The 23,861-nt window shown below is 42.5% G+C and overlaps 1 protein-coding gene across 3 annotated transcripts in view; it reads left to right on the forward strand.

Annotated features, from left to right (window-relative positions):
* LOC115159268 (tetratricopeptide repeat protein 28) overlaps positions 1-23,861 on the forward strand; it is an 82,019-nt gene that overhangs the window by 43,316 nt on the left and 14,842 nt on the right. For 2 of the 3 annotated variants that reach the window (XM_029708824.1, XM_029708826.1), the window contains 9 exons: positions 131-278; positions 4,058-4,423; positions 4,845-4,975; positions 5,986-6,207; positions 6,318-6,506; positions 7,911-8,007; positions 22,627-22,823; positions 23,342-23,495; positions 23,594-23,765. In XM_029708824.1, coding sequence (XP_029564684.1) covers positions 131-278; positions 4,058-4,423; positions 4,845-4,975; positions 5,986-6,207; positions 6,318-6,506; positions 7,911-8,007; positions 22,627-22,823; positions 23,342-23,495; positions 23,594-23,765 — 1,676 coding nt within the window. The remainder of the gene's footprint in view (positions 1-130; positions 279-4,057; positions 4,424-4,844; positions 4,976-5,985; positions 6,208-6,317; positions 6,507-7,910; positions 8,008-22,626; positions 22,824-23,341; positions 23,496-23,593; positions 23,766-23,861) is intronic. The other variant, XM_029708825.1, reaches the window with a different exon arrangement.

Raw genomic sequence — 23,861 nt, forward strand, 5'->3', positions numbered from 1 at the left:
ACATGTACAATCTATTTTACCAAATGAGAGGATGACTAGCTGTTGAATATCCAGTATATCTAATATTTCCCTCTCTTTCCCCCTAACTTCTCCCTCTTCCCCTCTCCTTCTCCCTTTCTCCCTCCATCAGGCATACTTCCGTCAGGGTGTGGCCCTGCAGTACCTTGGTCGCCATGCCGACGCCCTGGCAGCGTTTGCCTCTGGTCTGGCTCAGGACCCCAAGAGTCTCCAACTTCTGGTGGGCATGGTCGAGGCTGCCATGAAGTCCCCACTACGAGGTGTGAAGTGTGTCTTTGCCTGTTTGTGTTTACGTGTGAGTGTGTATGTGGCTTCGTGTGTGTGTGTGTTTTACTCAGGGTCATAATGCAATATATGTGCTTTCAGCTAAGATATAGTGTAATTCAAAGCTGCTTCTTGAGACATCATACTGAATCAGATGGCTTCACTTATATTAGTAAGAGAAACACAGACACACACAGCATGGGTGTTTAAGAAACGGAATAAGATGGAGGAGCTTCCGTCAGACTGAATTATCATTCCGTTAGTGGTCATCATCCCTTCATTTACCCACAATCCATCATTTCTTTATGTACCCAGTACCCCTGGGCTAACACGTGGAGTTGTCAAAGCCCCCAAGAGAAAAGACAGAAGGAGAGATGGCAGAAAGAAAAGAGAAAGAGAGATAGGTGTATGAGGAAGGAAGAGCAAGTAGGATAAAAGAAGATAAAATAAATAAATAATAATAAACAAAATACATAGACAAAATCATGCATTTCAACGAACATTAATGACAGTGCCACATGCTCCCACCATATCCACATCCAATGTTGTTTCTAATGCTTTCTTTCAATATTTAAATAATAACGCATTTGATTCTTCCATTCTCTTAACGTTGGGGTAACATTTTACTTCCAGTTTTTAAGTAATAAATTCTTCAATATAAGTAAAACTTCTGATAGCCAGCTTTCTAACTCTGCCCATAACTTTTGGACTTTATAGCACTCCCAGAAGTCATGCATTATTGAGTCTTATTAGTTTTACACTTAAGAAATGACTCTGCCATTGTGCTGTCGAATTTATGCATTTTGTCTCTTATATAATAAATGATATAGCTTAGTTTATACTGGATTAAGCGTACTATAACGTATACGCACGGAGTCAGGAAGCAGGTGCAGAAGGTGAGTTTGATAATAAGGAACATGAAGATAAACAAAACAGGAGTAGCGTACTGAACGTAAACAAAACAGGGAAACAATGAATAAATCATGTCGCGAGAGGTACCGGAACCACACAAATAGGTGCCAGAACGAACTAAGTCAAATCTGAGAGGGAACAGGATCCGTCTCAAATGAAGCATTGCCCACAGCTGAGTATGTGTGCATATGCATATGGCAGGTGTTCTGTTGTGAATCTAAAAATGTTGCTGTACATTGATGTCTTGAAAATTAGGCTTATAAGAAATTCACACGTGTAAGCCCCACAGCTATACTGGAGTATGTGGGCATGCTATGGGCTATAGGCTACCTATGGTGGGTGTTCTGCAGTGACGTAACCAGCACCTTGGAGAGCGTTGTCCATTACACCACCATAGATAGTAGGCTACCTGGCTGTTTACTCCGTCTGCTGTGCTGCTACATTGTGTTTGTCACTTTTTTTCTCATGAGCCCCCCAGATACCCCCCCCCCCCCCCCCCTCACGCTCACTATGTGTTCCAGGACCTCCTGATTTACAAATTAAGCATTGGGTATGTCTCTTTTGCCTGTGTGAAGCAGGATGTGAAATCTGACACCACTTGAAGCTGAGATGTTCCTCCTACCATTTCGTTCGCTCTTCTGACTGTCCATCAACTCCTGGCTGAACCCTACATCACAGTCACTACATCACAGAGATCAATTTATAGCCAATAATGTAAAATAATGAATAAATGTTCAACAAAAAAACACTGTTTGTCATAGACGGCCAAGATTAATATGAGATGAAAGGGGATTTCCTAACGAGTTCAGGAAGCCAAGCTATAGTTCTGAGACGTTCGCAGCATCACACGTTTTGATCAAGAAAGACCTTTAGAAAATATGCACATTTTCTCTAACACTAAATATACAAATATGTATTTTACAGTTAAGGAAGGTGAAACCTTATAGTTAGTCATTTTATAAATGTATTATACTATATTTAGAAAAAAACAAGTAATTTCAAGCCTTACTCATACAGTTTTAGTGAACAAGGAAAAATAATATAAAATGTTTCTTATTTTCATATTTTATCATATTTGTACTGTGTACTTGAGCTTGTTTCCTCAAAAGGGACTACACCACAGCAATTTATAGCACGTTTTTACCAGAAAGGTGAGATTTTAACCTTTCTTGGAGTATGCAGCATTACTAGTTGTTGTTTATGACCTTCATTACTTTTGTGGATTACGTAGATTACATTTTCGATTACATTTATTTACATTTTAACTACGAAGTTGTTAATGTTCTTAGCTCCATCCTTTAAAAACAGACACGTGAAAATATTATGGGGAGGAGCATGCACATCTTCAATAAATACCCATTGTTCCTCTTTAGTACATTTAACTATATGTCACAAGTAAAAGCCTTGGGTTGCGAGTTGAAACAATTCCAAATCTGGAAGATTTAAACCACCCTCAGGTTTATGGACATGTAAAACTTTCCTATTTATTCTACAAGTTTTATTTGCCCATATAAAGTCTGTTTTTTCCGAGTATACTTTTTTAAATAACGTCTTCGGGGGGGGGGTAATTGGTATTACCAAAAATACATTTTAAAACTTTGGGAGCCATGCCATTCTAAAAAGATTTATTCTACTTGTAAGATTTATGAGGAGATTGTTCCATTTAATTAGATCTGCTTTCATGTTGTTGAGTAATGGGATAAAGTTATCTTTAGATATTTGTTATTTGTTGTCACTTAAGCATCTTAAGTATTTAATATTTATTGTGGTCCACTTAAAGGATTGCTATAGTTGTTATTTTCCCTATTGCCATTATTTCCATTTTTTCCACAAAAATGTTATATCCTGAAATGTTTAAGTATTACGAAAATATTTTTAACAAGGGGGCATTGAATTTTAAGGTTTAGTCAGGTATATCAGGAGATTGTCAGCAAATAAGTTTAGTTTACATTCATGTTTACCCATACTGATACCTGTTAAGTTTGGGTCCTGTATAATGGTTTCTGCAAGCAGTTCAATTGCCAGTGCAAACAGGAGTGGGGAGAGAGGACATCCCTGTCTCGTGCCCCTTTCTAATGCAATTTCATCAGATACTGTATTATTTGTGTATATTTTTGTTTTAGGATATTTACATAATATTTTTATGAAATGTAATATTTCAGCTGGAAAGTTGAATGCGTACAAAGTTTTGAATAGAAAAGGCCACTTAAGTTGGTCGAAAGAACATAGGATTTGTGAGGTACACAGTTCAAGAGGAATAAGTAAAAGAAGAAGGGCAGGAGAACAAGAGAAGAAGGAAGAGAATGGATTGACAGATGAATAGAGAGAGAGAGAAATAGATGTAAGAAAGTGTATACCCTGAAGCTCATCATTAGATCCTCTACAGTGTCTCTCCTCTGTAAATTTCTTGTTCTCTCAATAGTTGATCGTTCTGGGATACGGTCAATGATATATATTGTTGAAGCAAGTGAGAGGCTTTGAAGCCGGCGGTTGGCCATATCGGCACTCCCCAGAAGAAGCATTCCTCCATAGGAATGTATAAATTATATTTCAATGAAATGGTTCAAGGACAAAATGGCATGTATTTAACTATTTTGTTGGTGTAGTGGGGACAGTAACATTATAACTTAAAAAAAATATATACTTTATTTTTATGTTTAGCTGACATAATATCAATTAAAAGTATGCATTAAGGTGTTGGTAATAGAATAAACATTACACAAACAAATGTATACATTAATAAATGCATTATGTGTGTTTGTGTGTGTGTGTGTGTGTGTGTGTGTGTGTGTGTGTGTGTGTGTGTGTGTGTGTGTGTGTGTGTGTGTGTGTGTGTGTGTGTGTGTGTGTGTGTGTGTCGTAGACTCTCTGGAACCCACCTACCAGCAGCTGCAGAGGATGAAGCTGGACAAGAGTCCATTCGTGGTGGTGTGTGTGATTGGTCAGGAGCTGCTGACCGCTGGTTACCACGGCGCCTCAGTGGTGGTCCTGGAGGCAGGGCTAAAGATCGGCACATGCTCTCTGAAGGCAAGGCAGTTTGTGTGTGTGTGTCTGTCTGTGTGTTTCTATGTGTGCGTGATGATCATTGAGTTTCTTCTTTCTTCTCTGTTCTTTCTGAAGCTCCGAGGTTCAGTGTTCTCTGCTCTTAGCTCAGCCTACTGGTCGCTAGGCAACGCAGAGAAGAGCACAGGATACATGCAGCAAGACCTGGAGGTGGCCAAGACGCTAGGTACACACCCACCCACACAGAGCTCGCAAGCGTTTCACTGTACTGTTTTACACCTGCTGTATCCTGTGCATGTGACAATACCACTTGAAACGCACATACACACACTCACAATTGCTTTCACTCACACAATTGCATGCATACACACACCTAGGTATGGGTGGAGAGACAGATGTGGCTGAACGTGTGACTTAAGACTGTGATAACCCACTGAGTGGAAGACAAGGCATTTGCTATGTGAGCTAACAATGGCCATCAGGTCTCAAGCAAGGTTACTCATCGTGTGAGTGTAGTTCACTGAACCACCTCCATTACATCATGGATTAGCAGAAATCTGCGGGCTTCAAACCCAAATGAATTGGAACATTTAACACCATCTAAGAAGCCTTATGTCCACACCCACCTCATTATCATGTCTTCCCAGGTGACCAATCAGGCGAGTGCCGAGCTCACGGGAACCTAGGCTCTGCCTACTTCTCCAAGGTCAACTACAGGGAGGCTTTGACCAATCACAGGCATCAGCTGGTCCTCGCCATGAAACTCAAGGACAGAGAGGTGTGTGTGTGTGTGTGTGTGTGTGTGTGTGTGTGTGTGTGTGTGTGTGTGTGTGTGTGTGTGTGTGTGTGTATGTGTGTGTGTGAGAGCGCTCCATCGTGCACTTCTCCTTCTCTTGCCCCTTCTTCCATTCAGGAGCCATGCTGAGTTGCTCTCAGTCAGAGCAATGTGACAATGTAACACAGTCTGCTCTTGAGCTGCACCACTCACTGTTCATGGCTGAAATACAATGAGGAGGAATGAGAAGCAAGTCTCTGTATTATGGTGAACTTGAATGTACACCTTGCAGACCTGGCTGTGTGAATGTCAGTACAGCTGTATGGTCATGCTGTGTGTTCACATGTCGTTGTATATGTTATCCAATGTTCATTGTTTGTTTAGTATTGTACGAAACATGCCTTTCAGTATGTTAACCTTGTTTATGCGCATTCTGAATATGCTATACAATGTGTGTGTGTGTGTGTGTGTGTGTGTGTGTGTGTTTTAGCGTGTGTAGAGGACAGCTGTGTCCGAGCTCAGAGTCATTAAAAAGCATCCTAGATGTCAAATCGATAAGACACCTGTCACCAAGACGAATGGGTGCTTGACAGGTCCATTCTAATGAAAGCTGTGTGTGTGTGTGTGTGTGTGTGTGTGTGTGTGTGTGTGTGTGTGTGTGTGTGTGTGTGTGTTTAGAGCGGAGGACATTGAGGTGTGACTGTGACATGGTTATTGAGTCTCCTCTCCAGTCGACACCGCAGGTCCACAGCCTGAGGTTCTTCCAACACACACATCATTATACACCTCATCTTTCCTACTGTGTTTCGTTTTCTGTAGATCGTGTGTGTGTGTGTTTTTGTGTGTGTGCGTGTGTGTCTTTCTAAGATGCCTCCTGTGGCAGTGTTAATGTGGTGCGATGCTAGCCTCAAGGTTAGAGAGGCGGGCCAGTCACCAGAGGGTTGCCGGTTTGAATGCCAGGGCTGAGGACAAATCTAATGAGTGTGTGTGTGTGTGTGTGTGTTTGTCTCCAGGCTGCGTCCGCTGCGCTGAGCAGCCTTGGCCATGTGTACACAGCGATAGCGGACTATCCTAACGCCCTGGCCAGCCATAAGCAGTGTGTGCTGTTGGCACGGCAGACCCAGTGCCTGCTATCAGAGGCTCGCCAGCTGGGCAACATGGGCGCTGTCTACACCGCACTGGGAGACTTCACCAACGCTATGCAGTGTCACCAGCAACACCTGGATATAGCTAAGGTATTTAACTCATGAGGAGTGGAGTGGTTAAAAAACGAGTTGTAATGACTCCAACCTAAGTGTATTTAAACTTCCGACTTCAACTGTATATTCTCTGATGTGATCTGCAGACCCTGGGTAATGGTCCTGAGGAGGCGCGGGCGTACAGTAACCTGGGCAGTGCCCACCACAGCCAGAGAGACTTTGACAAGGCTGTGTCCTACCACACCCTGGTGCTGCAGCTGGCTCAGGAGCTGGAGGACAGGACCATACAGATGAGGGCTTACGCCGGTCTGGGACATGCTGCTCGCTGCATGCAGGTAGTAGACCACACACACATACTGTATACATAAAGATATACACACCAGTGCTTCACAGTGCGCCGAAACAGCACCTCCAGTTTTTGGGGATCCGCGTAGCGGCTCCTATATCAAACAAAGTGGATTATCACCGGCCCGGATTCAGACATAGCTTCTAAAAAATAAAAAAGGTTGATCAAAGTGTAATGAAGGCGGGATTTCCATTGAATAGTAATTGAGAGTGGGCATTCATATCCTGCTTCCGCTTTGTTCAAGTTTATTTGCTGCTATTCTGTGAATCTGGTGTATTGTGTTTTCCTTTTAAAATATATTATCAATCGCTTAAAAATCTACATGTCAGCCATGATCCGAATTAGGCCTACCCTTCAGCACATCGCTCTGGAGACTAACATTTACAGCTAGTTATCTCGCTAGTGAACTATTTAGCTATAAGCAGTAATGTCTTTGACTCGTTGTCGCCTTTCCTCCGGCACTGTTGAGAAATAAATCTGACCGTTATTGGAAAGCTGGGATTCCCCTCTATTAAACAGTAGGCTAGCCATGTAATTCCAACAGCGTTAAATATATTCTAAGAATAGCCTAATTGATAAATAACTGACATGCTTTGCATGGATCTCCCCTGAAACAGGAATATTTTATGCTTATAAAGGTTATGGATGAGCATAGTTATAGATAAACATGTTAGCTACCTACCATGCTTATCCATTTCATACCTGATCCATTGATTGAGGGAATAATTGTATAAAAGACATGTGTTTAGTTGTAATATTTTATATCAAGGGTGGCCAACCATCCTCCAGGAGAGCTACTGGGTGTGCAGGTTTGTGCTCCAGCCCTGCTCGAACACACCACACCACATTGTAGCCTAAACATCAGCTGCTCGACAGGACCTTGATAGGCAGATCGGATGTGTTTAAGGGCTGGATCAAAAGCCTGCACACCCAGTACCTCTCCAGATAGAGGGTTGAACGTGTGTTTTATACAATAGCCCAACAGTGCAGTTAGTCTACTTTGTGGGGGGGTTAAGTGCCTTGATCAAGGGCACAACGGCAGGAGATAATAGGCCTACACGGGATCAGAAACCAGCAGCCTTCTAGTGTCACTACCACATTCATGCTGTCATTTTTAATGGAGGATACATAGAGACACCACCAATTATTGGTCATGGAAATTTGGTTAAAAATCCATCTGTCAAAAATGTGTACAAACCCTTAACAGTGACTAATCAGAGGTCGCTATAGCATAATGTCATTAAGGAAATGTTTTGCGAACATAGTCTAATGGGACCGGCTTGAAAAAAAGACAGCTCCTGCACCTTTTTCATCCCAAGTCAAGCACTGATACACACACACACACATTCACAGATGGTCACACACACAGCATAACTCTCCGTATGTTCTCCAGGACTTGGAGAGGGCAGGCCAGTATCACCAGCAGCAGCTGGACATAGCGGAGGAGCTGCAGGACAGAGCTGCACAGGGACGAGCTTCATCCAACCTGGGTAAGACATGATGACGGTGTCCTACACTCTCTGGCTGTCTCTATTAGACAGTTATCTGTTTTGTGTTTCTCCCTTGGGATCAGAAGGTTTTGAATTGGATACCATCACAGATACAAGAGCTGTCCGCCAATAGCCCGACCAGTTAAATGCCACATCGACCAGCAGCATTAAGGAGAGACAGAGAGGCCAGGGCAATAGAATGAAGGACAACAGTATAGACCATTTTACAGACAGTCTTGGGCAGTATAAACAGATGTTCTGTGTTTATTATCTAGAGACATTATTGTTTTGTTAGAGGGGTTTGTCCAATTCCCCTCTACATCCCACAAACACCTTACCTGCTTTCAGCCCAGGTGTGACACCAGAGCTGTGTCCTATCACATGACTCCACTAGTGCTTCTCTGACCAATCAACACTCATGTTTTATTAACGAGGTTTAGGGTTCCGCGGCCATGATGATATTTGAGACTTACTGAATCTGACCCCACTGCTGAGTGGACATTAACTTACCTACCTGTGTGTGTGTGTGTGTGTGTGTGTTCTGAGTGTAGGACTGCTTACTTACTTGAGCACCATGGAGAGTTTCTATTTTTCTTAGTCTCTCTCTCACGGTTTCTGTCTCTCTCACAATTTCTGTCCTTCTCACTGTTTCTGTCTCTCTTGCTGTTCTGTTCTCACTTTAACGATTGAGCCCTTGTTCAACTAAACAGCAAGCTAAACTCTTAACCCCACTACTTCCTCCAAGGAACAGGCATATGTTGCAATTGGCAGGTTTAATAATGTGGAGAAGTGTGAAACAGTGGAAACACAGGGCATACAGAAAAGGGTCAATATACAGGATAGCTGCATATAACATGTTACAGAATTGCAATGGAAGAACATGGAGGTATGATCCAAATAAGGTAAATAGGAGGTAAGTACAGAATTACATTACAGACGGTAGATGAGCTAAACTACTTTACAGCAGGTTTGAGGCTAGTGACTGAATCACTTTACAGCCGTATAGAAATTAAACATAGCAATGTAACAGAAATGGCTTAACTAGTTAAACGTAATACATTTACTGGCATTGATAACATTAACAGGTTGGCTAACATACAAACATATCATTCAGAAAGGTTAGCTAAGTGGCGAACTGAAAAACCACTTGAAAGAACAGAGCTAGCATGCTAACTAGCTATCAAAAATGCTAATGACCTGTCAATGTGTATAGAGTGGTAACCTCGGTTAAACGCCCACCTCAGAGGAAGCTGCCTCACCTATAGAGAGAAATAGTAATGCCGTATTTTTGTAGGCACTAACTCCGCCACGGTTCGTTGAACAAAACCTATGGGAAAATGTATGGATTTTTATTTATGCTGAAAATAAGGTCTGTGGTAAACACCTCGAAGACTGACGCCAGAGAGGAAGAGGCGAAGCGAGGGACAATTGGGCCAAAATTCTGTCTTCTCCAGCAGGTGGCGGTGTTTTATTTATTTTGCTCAACAAGCGAGGAGTTTTTGTATGGAGGTCAATGAGAGAGTGTCAAATTTGTACTGGTATAAGTAGGACACGTGACATCCCAGCAACTTTGAGAAAAAACACTTTATATTGAAGTTGTCTCGAGATGGCTATGCATATATATGACATATGGCCAGTAGCATAGCATCTCTCTCCATTGAATACAGGCGGTTTACAAAAACACCCCTCATCGAATATTTAAAAAAGTATTAAAATAATTAGATGTATCCACCAATCCAAAGAGAGGACTAGGTGGGAGCTTGACAGCCTGCCGTTCTGCTCTGTGGACAACGACCATTGTTAGGGTGGAGACATACAATACCAGTCAAAAGTTTGGACACACCTTCTCAGTCCAGGATTTTCCTTTATATTTACTGTTTTCTAGTAACAGACACATCTCAACATCAACTGTTCAGAGGAGAGTGCGTGAATCAGGCCTTCATGGTCAAATTTCTGCAAAGAAACCACTACTAAATGACACCAATAAGAAGAAGAGACTTGCTTGGACCAAGAAACATCAGCAATGGACATTAGACCGCCGGTGGAAATCTGTCCTTTGGTCTTGAGATTTTTGGAACCAACTCCTGTGTCTTTGTGAGACGCAGAGTAGGTGAACGGATGATTTCCGCATGTGTGGTTCCCACCGTGAAGCATGGAGGAGGGGGTGTGATGGTGTGGGGGTGCTTTGCTGGTGACACTGTCTGTGATTTATTTAGAATTCAAGGCACACTTAACCAGCATGGCTACCACAGCATTCTGCAGCGATACGCCATCCCATCTGGTTTGCGCTTAGTGGGACTATCATTTGTTTTTCAACAGGACAATGACTCAAATCACACCTCCAGGCTGTGTAAGGGCTATTTGACCAAGGAGAGTGATGGAGTGCTGCATCAGATGACCTGGCCTCCACAATCACCCGATCTCAACCCAATTGAGATGGTTTGGGATGAGTTGGACCACAGAGTGAAGGAAAAGCAGCCAACAAGTGCTCAGCATGTGGGAACTCCTTCATGACAATTGGAAAAGCATTCCTCATGAAGCTGGTTGAGCGAATGCCAAGAGTGTGCAAAGCTGTCATCAAGGCAAAGGGTGGCTACTTTGAAGAATCTAAAATATATTTTGATTTGATTAACACTTTTTTGGTTACTACATGATTCCATATGTGTTATTTCATAGTTTTGATGTCTTCACTATTATTCTACAATGTAGAAAATAGTGAAAAAAAGAATAAAGAAAAACCCTTGAATGAGTACATGTAGGTGTGTCCAAACTTTTGACTGGTACTGTATATATCCAAATCTCTGCTGACGCAGGCTACTAAAGGTGTCCGCATGCTTTCCAGCCGAAACAGTTTGGAAGAATTTGTGTATATGACGACATTTTGTGATGTTTGTTCATTTTGGACTTCAGTAAGTTTTTTTGGCTGTTCAGGCACACAGAAACATTTCGAGTCAAGCCGAAGTCGGTAGCCGAAGTCGGTAGCCGAAGTCGGTAGCCGAAGTCGGTAGCCGAATAGCCGAAGTCTACGCCCATTCATCGGTGATTGGTCAACAGTAGGGATTCTTCAGTCTGTTGTCATTCAACGAAAGACTACTCGTTTTCATGAAAATGTTTTCATTGAGAAATACTGTTAGATGTAAAATTGCACGATTAAGATCTCCTCGGCAAAAACGTCAAAATGAATGACAGATTTCTTGAGTTATCTTAGATTAATTCGGACTATTTTGAGGAAGTGTATACTGGCTACGGCGTCTCAAAATGGAAAAAGAGTACTATTGCCACGTTTTCTCGTTTGTCAAGCGGTCTTTTAAAGCTGCGATATGTAACTTTTTGGGCGACCAGACCAAATTCACATAGAAATAGACCTGTCATTCTCATTGAAAGCAAGTCTAAGAAGCGGTAAATCTGTCCCTATATGTGCTATTTCTATGCTTCGCATTCTTAAGTTAAGTTTTTGCGTCTTTTACTACCAATATTATTGGTTATGGAAAATATATTTCACAGCGGCTTAGATGGTACAATGATTCTCTACACTATACATGCTTGTTTTGCCACAAACTGAAATTAGACAAGCTATTAGAATTTTGTCAACCAGGAAATGGTGGAGGGATTTCTGCATAGTGCACCTTTAAGGGAGTGCACACTCGTTCAGGTCACCTAGACACCAGCCGAACTGAAGCATGCTGACGCCTGTATGCATATTCAGGATTTGGGTGTGGGAACGTTGTGGTGATTTCCACATGTAGCAGAGAAATAACAACAAATAAGGCACCAACTGACAGCTGTCAATGTAACTAGCTAGCATGCTAATGCTATTATGTGAGCACCATTTCAGTTAAGAAATGTAAGTTAGGTGAAAATAATTATTGTCAAGAGATGAGTCTCACGTAAACCATGCCTATGAGTTGTTGACATGTTGAGGGTTGACGTTTATCAGACTCTCAAAACCATTCATCTTGAGTGGAGAGGGGGTTCTAAAATGCAATCATATCACACAATTTTACTATTTATAAAATGGTCATATATTTTTTTCATTCAGACTAGCTAAAAAATAAGTGAAATTAGACAAATTATCCAATGGATTATGATAATTTGCTGGTAAAAAAAAGTGGAGGTGAAAAAACATTAGTTTGTACCCCCTATTTTAATTTGCTCCATGGCTCAGACAGCCAAGTGTAGGCTATAGTGAGAGACGGAAGAGGAAGTGAGACGAACCACAGTTTTATTTCTGGTTCAATGAAAGTCAATGAACTAAGTAAAGCAGACCCAGCTGATATTGCATTGGTGTTAAGGAGACCGGAACTCACACATTTCTGCAATGGTAAACGGCCTGAGTGAACTATCTTCATTCATCAACCATCTTTGAGGTAGCCAAATACACTACATGACCAAAAATATGTGGACGCCTGCTCGTCGAACATCTCATTCCAAAATCATGGCCATTAATATGGAGTTGGAGTTACCTTTTACTGGAACTCCCTTGACCTAGCCCGAACCATGACAAAACAACCCAGACCATTATTCCTCCTCCACCAAACTTAGCACTATGCATTAGACAGGTAGCGTTCTCCTGGCATCTGCCAAACCCAGATTTGTCCATCGGACTGCCAGATGGTGAAGCGTGATTCATCACGCCAGAGAGCGTGTTTCCACTGCTCCAGAGTCCAATGGCGGTGAGCTTTACACCACTCCAGCCGACACTTGGCATTACGCATGGTGATCTTAGGCTTATGTGCGGCTGCTCGGCCGTGGAACCCATTTCATGAAACTCCCGACGAACAGTTCTTGTGCTGACGTTGCTTCCAGAGGCAGTTTGGAACTCGGTAGTGAGTGTTGCAACCGAGGACAGACCATTTTTTTACGCACTATGCGCTTCAGCACTCGGCAGTCCCATTCTGTGAGCTTGTGTGGCCCACCACTTCGCGGCTGAGCCGTTATTGCTCCTAGACATTTCCACTTCACGTTAACAGCACTTGCAGTTGACCAGGGCAGCTCTAGCAGGGCAGAAATTTGACGAACTGACTTGTTGGAAAGGTGGCATCTCATGTTGGTGCCACGTTGAAAGTCACTGAGTTCTTCAGTATGGGCCATTCTACTGCCAATGTTTGTCTATGGAGATTGTATGGCAGTGTGCTCGATTTTATGCAATGGGTGTGGCTGAAATAGCCGAAACCACTAAGTTGAAGGCGTGTCCACATACTTTTGTATATATAGTGTATTATCTGTTATATTGTCAGCTCAGTCGTGACTCACAAACTTTGCAGGTGTTTCTGATGAATAAATAATGCCATGCTGGTGAGTGGTACCATTAAAATAAAACCCAGCTCTGAAAAGAAACGTAGGCTGAAAAGAATTTGCACATCATCTCATAGGAAAATACACAAGACTCACGGAAACATCTGAAGTCACACATTTGGATTTGGCACTTCAAGCACAAATATATCAAAGCCTACTTTGACTAAAACAATGACATATCGACTTACATCTTTGTGCAACATCACGGCATGCTCTGGCAATTGTCTTTCAGCTCAGATTTCTACTGGTGTGGGTATTTAAATGACATAACAGATGAATAATAATCTGCATATAAACAATATTTACTCTTTCAGCTAGGGGTTGAATGACTGCACGGCAGGATAGAAATGAATGATCCCACTCGGCACAGACGTCATTTCAACTTACTGTTGAGTGTTAGAATAGTAGAATACACAATCTGCATTTTTGAAATTTTGCTGTGCATCAGCAGTTTCTCTGTTATGTCAGTCACTGACAGTCACTCAATTAACCCATGTCAGCTGAAACATTTTACATTGGTAAATTAGTCTAGCGGCCAGCTTTCTAAACTTGTAGTAATCATGGTCGAATTACTGTCCGCGGGCCACCATTGATTTTGGTAGTCATTCTCACTCAGATATATCAAAAACTGTAAAAACATTTCTCTTCGCCCTATGGCAAAATTTGTAGATTTGCATGAAATTAGTTATATTGCAAAATCTTCTCTCCGCCCCATGGTAAAATGTGTAGATTTGCAGCAAACTTGCTTTAACTGCAACATGTTCTCTACACCCAATGGCAAAATGTGTAGAATTGCAGGAAATTAACTCTATTTTAAAGTGAAAAGAATGTATCTCTGCTGTCAAGAGGGGCTAAAATGTTTTGTCACTTAGGGCCCCCCAAAAGGCTGGGGCTGGCTCTGACTACATGCACGGGTATGGATGTGGGCACGCAGACACGCAAGCCACTGCGGCCCCTCATGATGAGTTCAGATTTTTTTGTGGCCTCCACCCCCATCAAAGTTGCCTGTCCAGGGATCCCATTTCACACTTAGCTTACTGAATAAGTCTCCTCTCTTTTTCACACGCAGACATCATCATACACACGCGCATGCAAATACTTGCATCGTCGCACAATGTTCAGTTCCCGAAATGTATAGACTGCCAGTGCCACTAACCAGGTTTCATCCAACCTTTTTATGTGAGTAAAGTACATGTCAGATAAAAACATGTCACAACAGGCCTGATGGAAACAGCTCATTTGTCTGGATTATTTTTATTTGTTCCCAGAATTAGACCCTCAATATTTATTGGAAAGGAGCATCAAGCTCATCACCGTGCACTTTCACCACCCTGTGAAATTCATCATAACTTATTTAATCCGTAGCCTAATAAACTGCATGCTTTCCCAAGTCATAGTGGGAGGCTAGGCTCAGGACCGGAGAAGATAGAATTTTCCCTCATGCCTCACTGAATTGTTAACAGACTTCATGTCTGTGACAGAGATGCCTATGTAGTGAATTGTGCATAAGCTTAGCAAGAGTGCAATGACAGCTCAGAAGCAAACATTATTTTATAGGCTATACTGTAAGGGCTTCCTGTAGGGTTTATTAACTGCATTCGGGTTGCTTGTGCAGTCCGACAGTGTCAATTACGCATGTGGTTTGGATTTATAGCGACTTTGTGTGAAGTAAATACCCTAGGCTAAATAAAGGCTTCAATGCAAGAACCTGATTGGAAAATGTGCTATTTTATTTGTTGGTGAGCTGCTGCTGCCATGTTGTGTATTCTGTGGAATTGCATTAGTGTGACATGTTGTAATTTTCCAGGTCTTTTTTGAGAAAATGTGAAGTGTTCCCGGGACCCATGTTAATCCCTATTCCTGATCCTCTACTTTTCTCTGGAGCTCTGGTTGAACCTTGGCGTCAGGGTCTGGCACAAGATGAAGAACATTGTGAAGTACACATTTCACCTCGCCGACTCAGGTATTCGAACCAGCGACTTCTCAGTTCCTGGCCCAACGCTCTAACTGCTACGCTACCTGCCAAACACAGCTAGCTGCATGCTCTCTCCATCTCTCAGAGGATCTGACCAGCCTAAGAATTAAGGCTGTTGATAGGAGTCTTCCAGACAACCCAGAGGTTTGTCAGATACCCTGACGTCCTGGGCTCAGAGGGATTCACCACAGGGATTCACAGCTAGGAGGTGGAGGACAATGACAACTGTGGCCAAAGAGTCCATTAGCAGGAAAAACAGCTCTCAAAAAAGCTATCAGGATAAAAACATGCTGTACTTCCGAAGTTTCCCCTATATGCATTTAGCAGCGGCACACCACGGCGCACTACCAGTAACCAACATGTTTGTGCACATTTAGTAGGACCTTGAAAGTGATACAGTACCTTTATATAAATAACCTACTATTCACTTCTGTTACATCAGGGCTGTGTTTAGGCTGGCAGAAAGTAGCTAACGTTCAATTGAATGGAAACAGCCCAGGGCCCGGTTTCCAAAAAGCATCTTAAGGCTAAATTCACCGTTAGAACCTTGGTAGAAGCATTGTTAAATCTCAGAGCTGTTTCCCAAAAACATACTTATAAAATGTTCCACTTGAAAACGGTTGTAGTCTAATGCTCCGGACACATAGTGACGTGTTTCATTACGCGGTACGTCATCTTCACTGAGTCTTGCCCCGCTACTGAGGGGATAAGTGTAGTGTTTGTAACACCAGATGGAGGTCTCGTCAGAGATCGCATTTATTTGGGGAAATTGCAAAATATGACTTTTTCATTTAAAACAGGATACATGTATTGTTTCAGATGATAATAAAACATGTTTTGTTTGGTAACTTTTCTACAAGTTGTTTCTCTAACTTTATAGCAAGTCAAGCTAGCTTGCACTGAAGAGCAGATAGCTAGCAGCTAGACTAGGTTGAAGACACCACTGTAGCTAGCAACCTCCACCTAATAATTATCATTAAAAAAATAATGTCCTTACCATCACAATAAACTTAAATGGGAGGCAACAGTCATATAATATATTTTGGAGAAAAGAAGGGAAGCACCGCTAAGGTACACAATAGTAGGTTTTGGTAGACAGAAGGTGCTCTTTGGTAAAAGGGGTACATTTGTCATTAAAAAGCAAGAAAAACCAAGGCACTCTTCATATAATTAATGAAATTGCCTTTATTTGTTGTGTATATGTTCAATGAAACAAAGATTTAAAAACGGATGTGTTTCGGCTGCTTGTCAGTGAGTACAAAGATACGATGATACAATGTCTTCTTTTGCATTTTCCAATCAACCCTGATGTGCATTTTGATAGCATACCTCTTTCACTTTTGAATGTATAGTGTTGTTTACTAGGTGTTGTCCAATTCATTTGAACTATTGGCTGTTCTGTGACCATGCTTTGTCACAGAACAGCTTTGTTCAAAAAGACATTGTATCATCTTATCTTTGTACTCCCCGACGAAGGCCATTCGGCCTAAACGTGTCAAGAGTTTTTATATCTTTGTTCCATTGAACACGCCATAAAGGCATTTTACTTAATTATATGAGAAGTGCCTTGGTTGTCCTTTCTTTTTAAAGGCATATAATATAGAGTAATTGGCTTAACAGCCAATGTATATTATTTCATATTACTATTAAAATAGTAATCACATAGGAATTGGTAATTGTTGCTAGTTATCCCATGAAGCCATCACCAAAAAACACATTTTAATCTTCTGCTGTGATTTGGTAACTTCCTGTTCTTTGACAGACTTTGGCTGGATTAAAGACGACGCAAAGTTTGGAAAATGTCAAAGTATGCAGCATCCGTCTTGCGCCGGGGCCTTCAACCGCAAGGGGGCGATGCGCTGCGATTCCACTCCGTTGTTGACGTCCCCGTTGAAATGCATGACATCCGGCGCAATGTAATGGAGTGCTTAGGGATAATGTAAACTAGGCTTAAAGGGCAACTCCGCCACTTTTCAACCTCAATTTTATTATCTCCCACGCAATACCAGTGTCAACAGACAGTATGTGAAAAAGTTTTGTAGAAAACAATATAAAGTTTAAAAGTTCTACCATCAAAAGTTAAAACATCTTAAAAAGTGATTTTCGAACACTATGAGATTCCCGGGGATGTGGGGAGCAAGAAAATACCCTCCCCTGGGCTGGAAACTCGTTGCAGGTTTTGAAAATCACAGTTTTTTACTTTGATCCTACCCTGTGATGTCAGAGAAGCATTTTTTTTTTACTTTACCTTTTAAACCACAGTGTACAAAACATTAGGAATACCTTCATAATATTGACTTGCACCCCCTTTTGCCCTCAGACCAGCTTCAATTCGTCGGGGCATGGACTCTACAAGGTGTCGAAAGCGTTCCACAAGGATGCTGGCCAATGTTGACTCCAATGCTTCCCACAGTTGTGTCAAGTTGGCTGGATGTCCTTTGGGTGGTGGACCAAAATCTTGCTTTAGTGTGAAGGGCGCTGTCCACGGTGCTGATAGAGCACAGTGAGATTTTGTGCCATTGAACCTGTCACTTCTTGGTCAAAAAGTTTATTTTACTTTTATTTTTATTGTGGTATAGCATGATATAAGCAGAATTCAATATAATTGAAATAAGCAATAGAACAGAGGTTAGAGGTCAGGGGCGCCAGGCCGTGTGGGCGGACTTTGCACCAGGTGAAAAGTGATTGCTTTCATTTAGGAAGTGGGCTGTCTCCCGGGCGTGAGCCAGGTGCCCCATTCTGGCCGACGGCAAAGTAGACTCAAAACAAAAGTGACTTAGGTTAAGCACTTCAAGTAATGAGTAGCATTCTGTTTCCACCTGCAAAAGTGGTTGCTTTAGATAAAAAACACTATTTGCATTACCAATAAAACCAATAAAAAGAGATGTATGTTTCTGAACGATACATCATGTAGCCTTCTTGACAACATCGCTGAGCGGCGCTGATTACTTTTAGATTTGAGCAGGGTGCGCCTACCTCAGCAGCTTCACCCGGTCACGTGACGGGCCATAGCCCGGTTCAACCCGGGCCACCTTAATCGATTTAAAGGGGTTTTCAGGGGGAGGGTATGTGGCTGAGCCCTGTTAATTCCCTTATAAATCTCACATTTATTATTGGGGAAGGTGGTTCTTTACGTTTTAACATTTTACATACAGACACACACACTACAGGTTCAGTGGTCAATGGCCCAACAAATTGTGGAAACACACACACACACACACACACTGGATCAGACCGACAGACAGAGTCTCCCTCGCTGTCTCTCTCCTCCACTCATCACAGGGTCATAGAGCCGTCCATAAAAATATTTTCTCATGGTCTGTTCTCTCATTGATTGAGACAGGTGGGTGTCCACCACAAAGTGCTGCATGTCAAGATGACACTCGCATGTCTTGATCAATGAGAGAAGATTTGAAATAGACAAGATTGTGGCGTACACCCCCTGAAACTAGACCTAGATGTTTAGAAGATGCTTAGAAGATGTTTAGAAGACATAAGGGAGTATCAACAGTGGTGGAAAAAGTACCCAATTGTCATACTTGAGTAAAAGTAAAGATACCTTAACAGAAAATGTAAAAGTGAAAGTCACCCAGTAAAAAACTACTTGAGTAAAAGTCGAAAAGTATTTGATTTTAAATATACTTAAGTATCAAAAGTAAATGTAATTTCAAAAAATATACTTAAGTATCAGAGTAAAAGTATAAATTTTTTCCAATTCCATATATATGGCAAAGTAGACAGCACAATTTTCTTGTTTTTTAAATTTACGTATAGTCGGGCACACTCCAACACTTAGACATGATTCACAAATGAAGCATTTGTGTTTAGTGAGTCCGCCAAATCAGAGGCAGTAGGGATGAGCAGGGATGTTCTCTTGATAAGTGCATGAATTGGACCATTTTCCTGTCCTGTTAAGCATTCAAAATGTAACAAGTACCTTTGGGTGTCAGGGAAAATGTATGGAGTAAAAGTATATCATTTTCTTTAGGAATGTAGTGGAGTAAAAGTAAAAGTTGTCGAACATATAAATAGTAAAGTAAAGTACAGATAACCCAAAAAATGACTTATGTAGTACTCTAAAGTATTTTTACTTAAGTACTTTACACCACTGAGTATCGACAAGTTAAGGTTGGTTGAAAATTCTCTGTGCTATGCAAAACAGTACCTAACCTGTAACGGCTAATGAAACATCACATTAGCCCGTTATAATCCGCTATCTAGGGTTGCTGGTAGCTACTGAATTGTAATGTGATAGGTATGTGATGCTCCATATCACAGTTATGGCTTAGCTACTGTAAAGTGTAGCAAATCATTTTTCAAGTAACCTGTTCCTGGCAATACTTTCTTTGTTCTCGATTGCGGGAAAAAAGTGTATCTTATAAATGTCCAGTTGCAGGTGGTTCTACAAAAACCAGAGACAATTATTACAGATATTAAGTCCATGTTTTGTACCGCGCTAGGAGGTTCCTCGCCATCTTAGCTGCTGCACATTATTATTATTATTACATTGTTTTTTAACCTTTATTTAACTAGTCAAGCCCGTAAAAAAAAAAAATCTTATTTACAATGACGGCCTACACCGGCCAAACCCGGATGACACTGGGCCGATTGTGCGCCGCCCAGCATCTTTGCAGGATCTAGTCGTTTCTAAGGTTTTTGTAGAACCACCTGCAACTGGACATTTAAAAGATACACTTTTTCCCCGTATCGAGAACAAAGAAAGTATCGCCAAGAACAGGTTAGTTGAAAAGAAATTGCTAGACTTTACAGTAGCTAAGTCGTAATGGCGATATGTAGCATCACATATCACGTTACAGTTCCGTAGCTAGGGTTGCTGGGCAAAGTTAAGCTGCCATTATGACTACTGTAGACATCCTCTTAGACAGTCTCTCTATATCTAACCAACGTTGTATTTGAACACACAACACACGTACTCACACTCTCATTGACGCTGGCTCTTTCTCACTTTCTTAAAAATATCATTCTAAAAACCTTTCTCTCATTCGCTCTCCAGTTGTCCAGAGAGGATGGCAGCCTGTCTCTCCCCTCTGGAGGATGACCTGTCATGTCCCATCTGCTGTGAGATCTTCACAGACCCATCATCCTCTACTGCAGCCATAGCTACTGCAGGACCTGCCTGCAGGCCACCTGGAAGCAGGACGGGACCAAGGTCTGCTCTGTCTGCAGACAGACGTTTCCCGGCAACCCTGAGACCCTGCAGAGGGAGAAGCAGCGCACGGACAGCCAGCTGCCCAGAAAGATGGCCAAAGAGGAGACCTCGCATGGAGAACCCCCACAGGCTCCAATGCGCCAAACACACTTCACAGGCCTAAACAATGTGTGTGGCCTCCACTAACATAAGCTTGGCTTGTTCTGCCTGGAGCGTGAGTGTGTGGAGTATTTCTGAGCACGCAGACCATAGTTTCTACTCTGTGAAGAAGGCTGCTACCCAGAGGGAGGAGCTCAGAACACCACTGATGGCCCTACAGAATAAAATGGCTGTCGTTGACAAGACCAAACCCTCCTGGGAGAAAATGGCATCTCACATCGGGGCGCAGGCCCAGAAAACAGAGATAAAAGAGGAATTTGAGAGGCAGAGAGAATAGCCAAGCTGAGGGAGGAAGAGGAGGAGAAGATTAAAAGGATGTCATCTCTGTCTAAAATAATCAGGGAGGTAGAGGAGAAGCTGTCGGGTGATGACACCGCATTCCTGCAAAGCTACAAGACCGCGAAGATGAAAGCAGAGATTCTCCTCTTGACCCTCCGCTTGTCTCTGGAGCTCTGGTCGACGTGGCCAAACACCTGGGCAACCTTGGCTTATAGGTCTATCAGAAGATACAGCGAATTTTGGACTGCGCACCTGTAGTTCTGGACCCAAACACAGCTGCATGCTCTCTCCATCTCTCAGAGGACCTTACCAGCCTAAGAATGAAGACTGAGGATAGGAGTCTTCCAGACAACCCAGAGAGGTTTAGTGGGTACTTAGACATTCTGGGTTCAAAGGGATTCACCTCAGGGATTCACAGCTGGGAGGTGGAGGTGGGGGCGATGACGACTGGTTATTAGCGGTGGCAAAAGAGTCCATTAGCAAGAAAAATGGTTCTTAAAAAAGCTAAACAGTTAACTGTAGGTGTGCTTGATGGTGTACCAGAGACAATCAAGCAGAAGCTGCAGAGGATCTATGTTCAGCTAGACTTGGACAAAGGAAAGTTGTCCTTCTATGCTAGTTCTGCTGTTTACGTCCGATTACAGCACCTCCACACCTTTAACCACACATTTACAGAGAGGGCGGTTCCATACTTCTATAGATCAAAGGCGTACCACTGCAGATCATAACAGCAGAGGTCACTGTGTGTAAAACCATGCTCTGCTCTGAATGAGTAAAAGAGTACATTTTGTAATGTGATTCTCAACAGAAGGAATGTCAAATACTAACGTAAATGCCTTTTTTATTATGTTGCTAATGCTAACTTTGAACATTATCATTTTTTACCTGAACGTTTCTTTCTTTTCACAAGGCTGTTGAGCTACAGAACAGAAAATTTTTTGTTGTTAAAAGAAAATTGCTGCACTGCCACTGTTTAGACCTACATTGATAGATTATTCAAGCCTTACATTTCAAATGTTCCTGGCAAGAAATTATTTCAAATAAAGTGTTTGGCATACGTAACAAAATAAATGCATGTATTATTGACATATACTGTTAACCAACATGTTTATGTACATTAGAAGTACATTGAAAGTGTGAAAGTACCCTTCCTTTTAATCTAAACCTGATAGGCACTGTTTCTCTTGTTACATCACGGCTATGTTCAGGATGAAAGAAAGTAGCAAATGGAAACAGCGTTTCTCCACTCAGAATGCCAAACTACCTTAGCTCATTTCATGCTCCACTCCATTTTAAGACGGACCCCTAGCCTGCAAACACACACGCACACACACACTGGATCAGACAGACAGACATCAGGGCCATGTGTTACTGATCCATCTACGTCTGTTGTTTCGACACGCCCTACCTCTCCTCCCTGTCTCGACACCTCCACATTTGCTCCCTCTTTCATTCCTCCCTTCTCTTATCTTGTGTTTGATGCCGATATTCGAGCACTGATACCCTCCCATACCTACACGCACACTCATCGGTGTATTCAGGGAGGTGACACGATTCGCTTTTTTCCCGACAATTCCCTATCTGAATGTTCCGTAATGTTCCGTCCTCCTGAACAGGCCCAGTGTCAGACGGTCGACTGCGATCCTAATTGGTCATCCTCATGTCTAATCTCTGTTTGGCCGTGACTCACTCTCACTCGCTGGACTGAAATCGCCCCTCTGTGCCTCACTCTGTCTTTCAGGTATAATCCACCAGATGAAGGGGGAGTACGATGCAGCGTTGAAGCTCCACAAGGCCCACCTGTGTTTGGTCCAGGAGCTGGGGGACTATGCTGCTCAGGGCAGGGCCTATGGGAACATGGGAAATGCCTACAACGCTCTGAGGATGTACGACCAAGCTGTACGCTACCACCGGCAGGAACTGCACATATCACTCGAGGTGAGGATGCACACTTGAACACACATAGGTGAACCCACACACACAGAGCGCTTTGGGGACGTACAACCAGGCTGTATGGTATCGTAGGTAGCAGATATCACTGGAGGCAGACACACACCTGGGCCATGTTCAATATGAAACCATTGTAGAACGTTGCAGATAGAAATGCCATTACTAGAGCTGACATGATTCCTTATTTTATATACCAAAGAGGTATGTTTGTTCTGCATCATACATTTCTATCTGAACATTTTTTACATTTTAGTCATTTAGCAGACATTCTTATCCAGAGCAACTTACAGTAGTGAATGCATAAATTTTCATACATTTCATTTCATGCATTTTTTTTTTGTACTGGCCCCCCGTGGGAATCGAACCCACAACCCAGGCGTTGCACACACCATGCTGGCGTTGCAAACACTATGCTCTACCAACTGAGCCACAGGGAGCCTGAATGTTGGCCAACGTTGTGTCCTGCTCAATGTGGCCCTGGTATTGACCTTTCTTTCCTCTCCCAGGTGAATGACCGTCCCTCCCAGGCCTCTACCCATGGTAACCTGGCTGTAGCCTATCAGGCGCTGGGCGCTCACGACCAGGCTCTCCAGCACTACCTGCACCACCTGACCATCGCACGCGAGCTACGAGACACGCAGAGCACGGCCAGGGCACTAGGTAACGGATGGACAGATGGACAAAGTAATACAAAACAATATTAAATAAACTTGAATGATTCCTAAAGGTAAAGGGTGTGTGTGTTTGTGTGTGTGTAGGTAACCTGGGTAACTTCCACTGCTGTAGAGGGGAGTATGCCCCAGCGGTTCCATACTACCAGCAGTACCTGACCCTGTCGCCTCAGCTACAGGACCTGGAGGGAGAGGGCAAGGTCTGCCACAACCTGGCCTACACACACTACTGCTTGGGACAGTACAGGGAGGCCGTCAGGTAGGACACACTCTTCATACACCTTGTATGTATAATAATAACTCATAAAGATTGTCCCGACTTCTCCAAATAAATTACACAAAGGTTTCAACTTTG

This window comes from Salmo trutta, chromosome 23 (genome assembly GCF_901001165.1).
Source record: "Salmo trutta chromosome 23, fSalTru1.1, whole genome shotgun sequence".
Classification (NCBI taxonomy): domain Eukaryota; kingdom Metazoa; phylum Chordata; class Actinopteri; order Salmoniformes; family Salmonidae; genus Salmo; species Salmo trutta.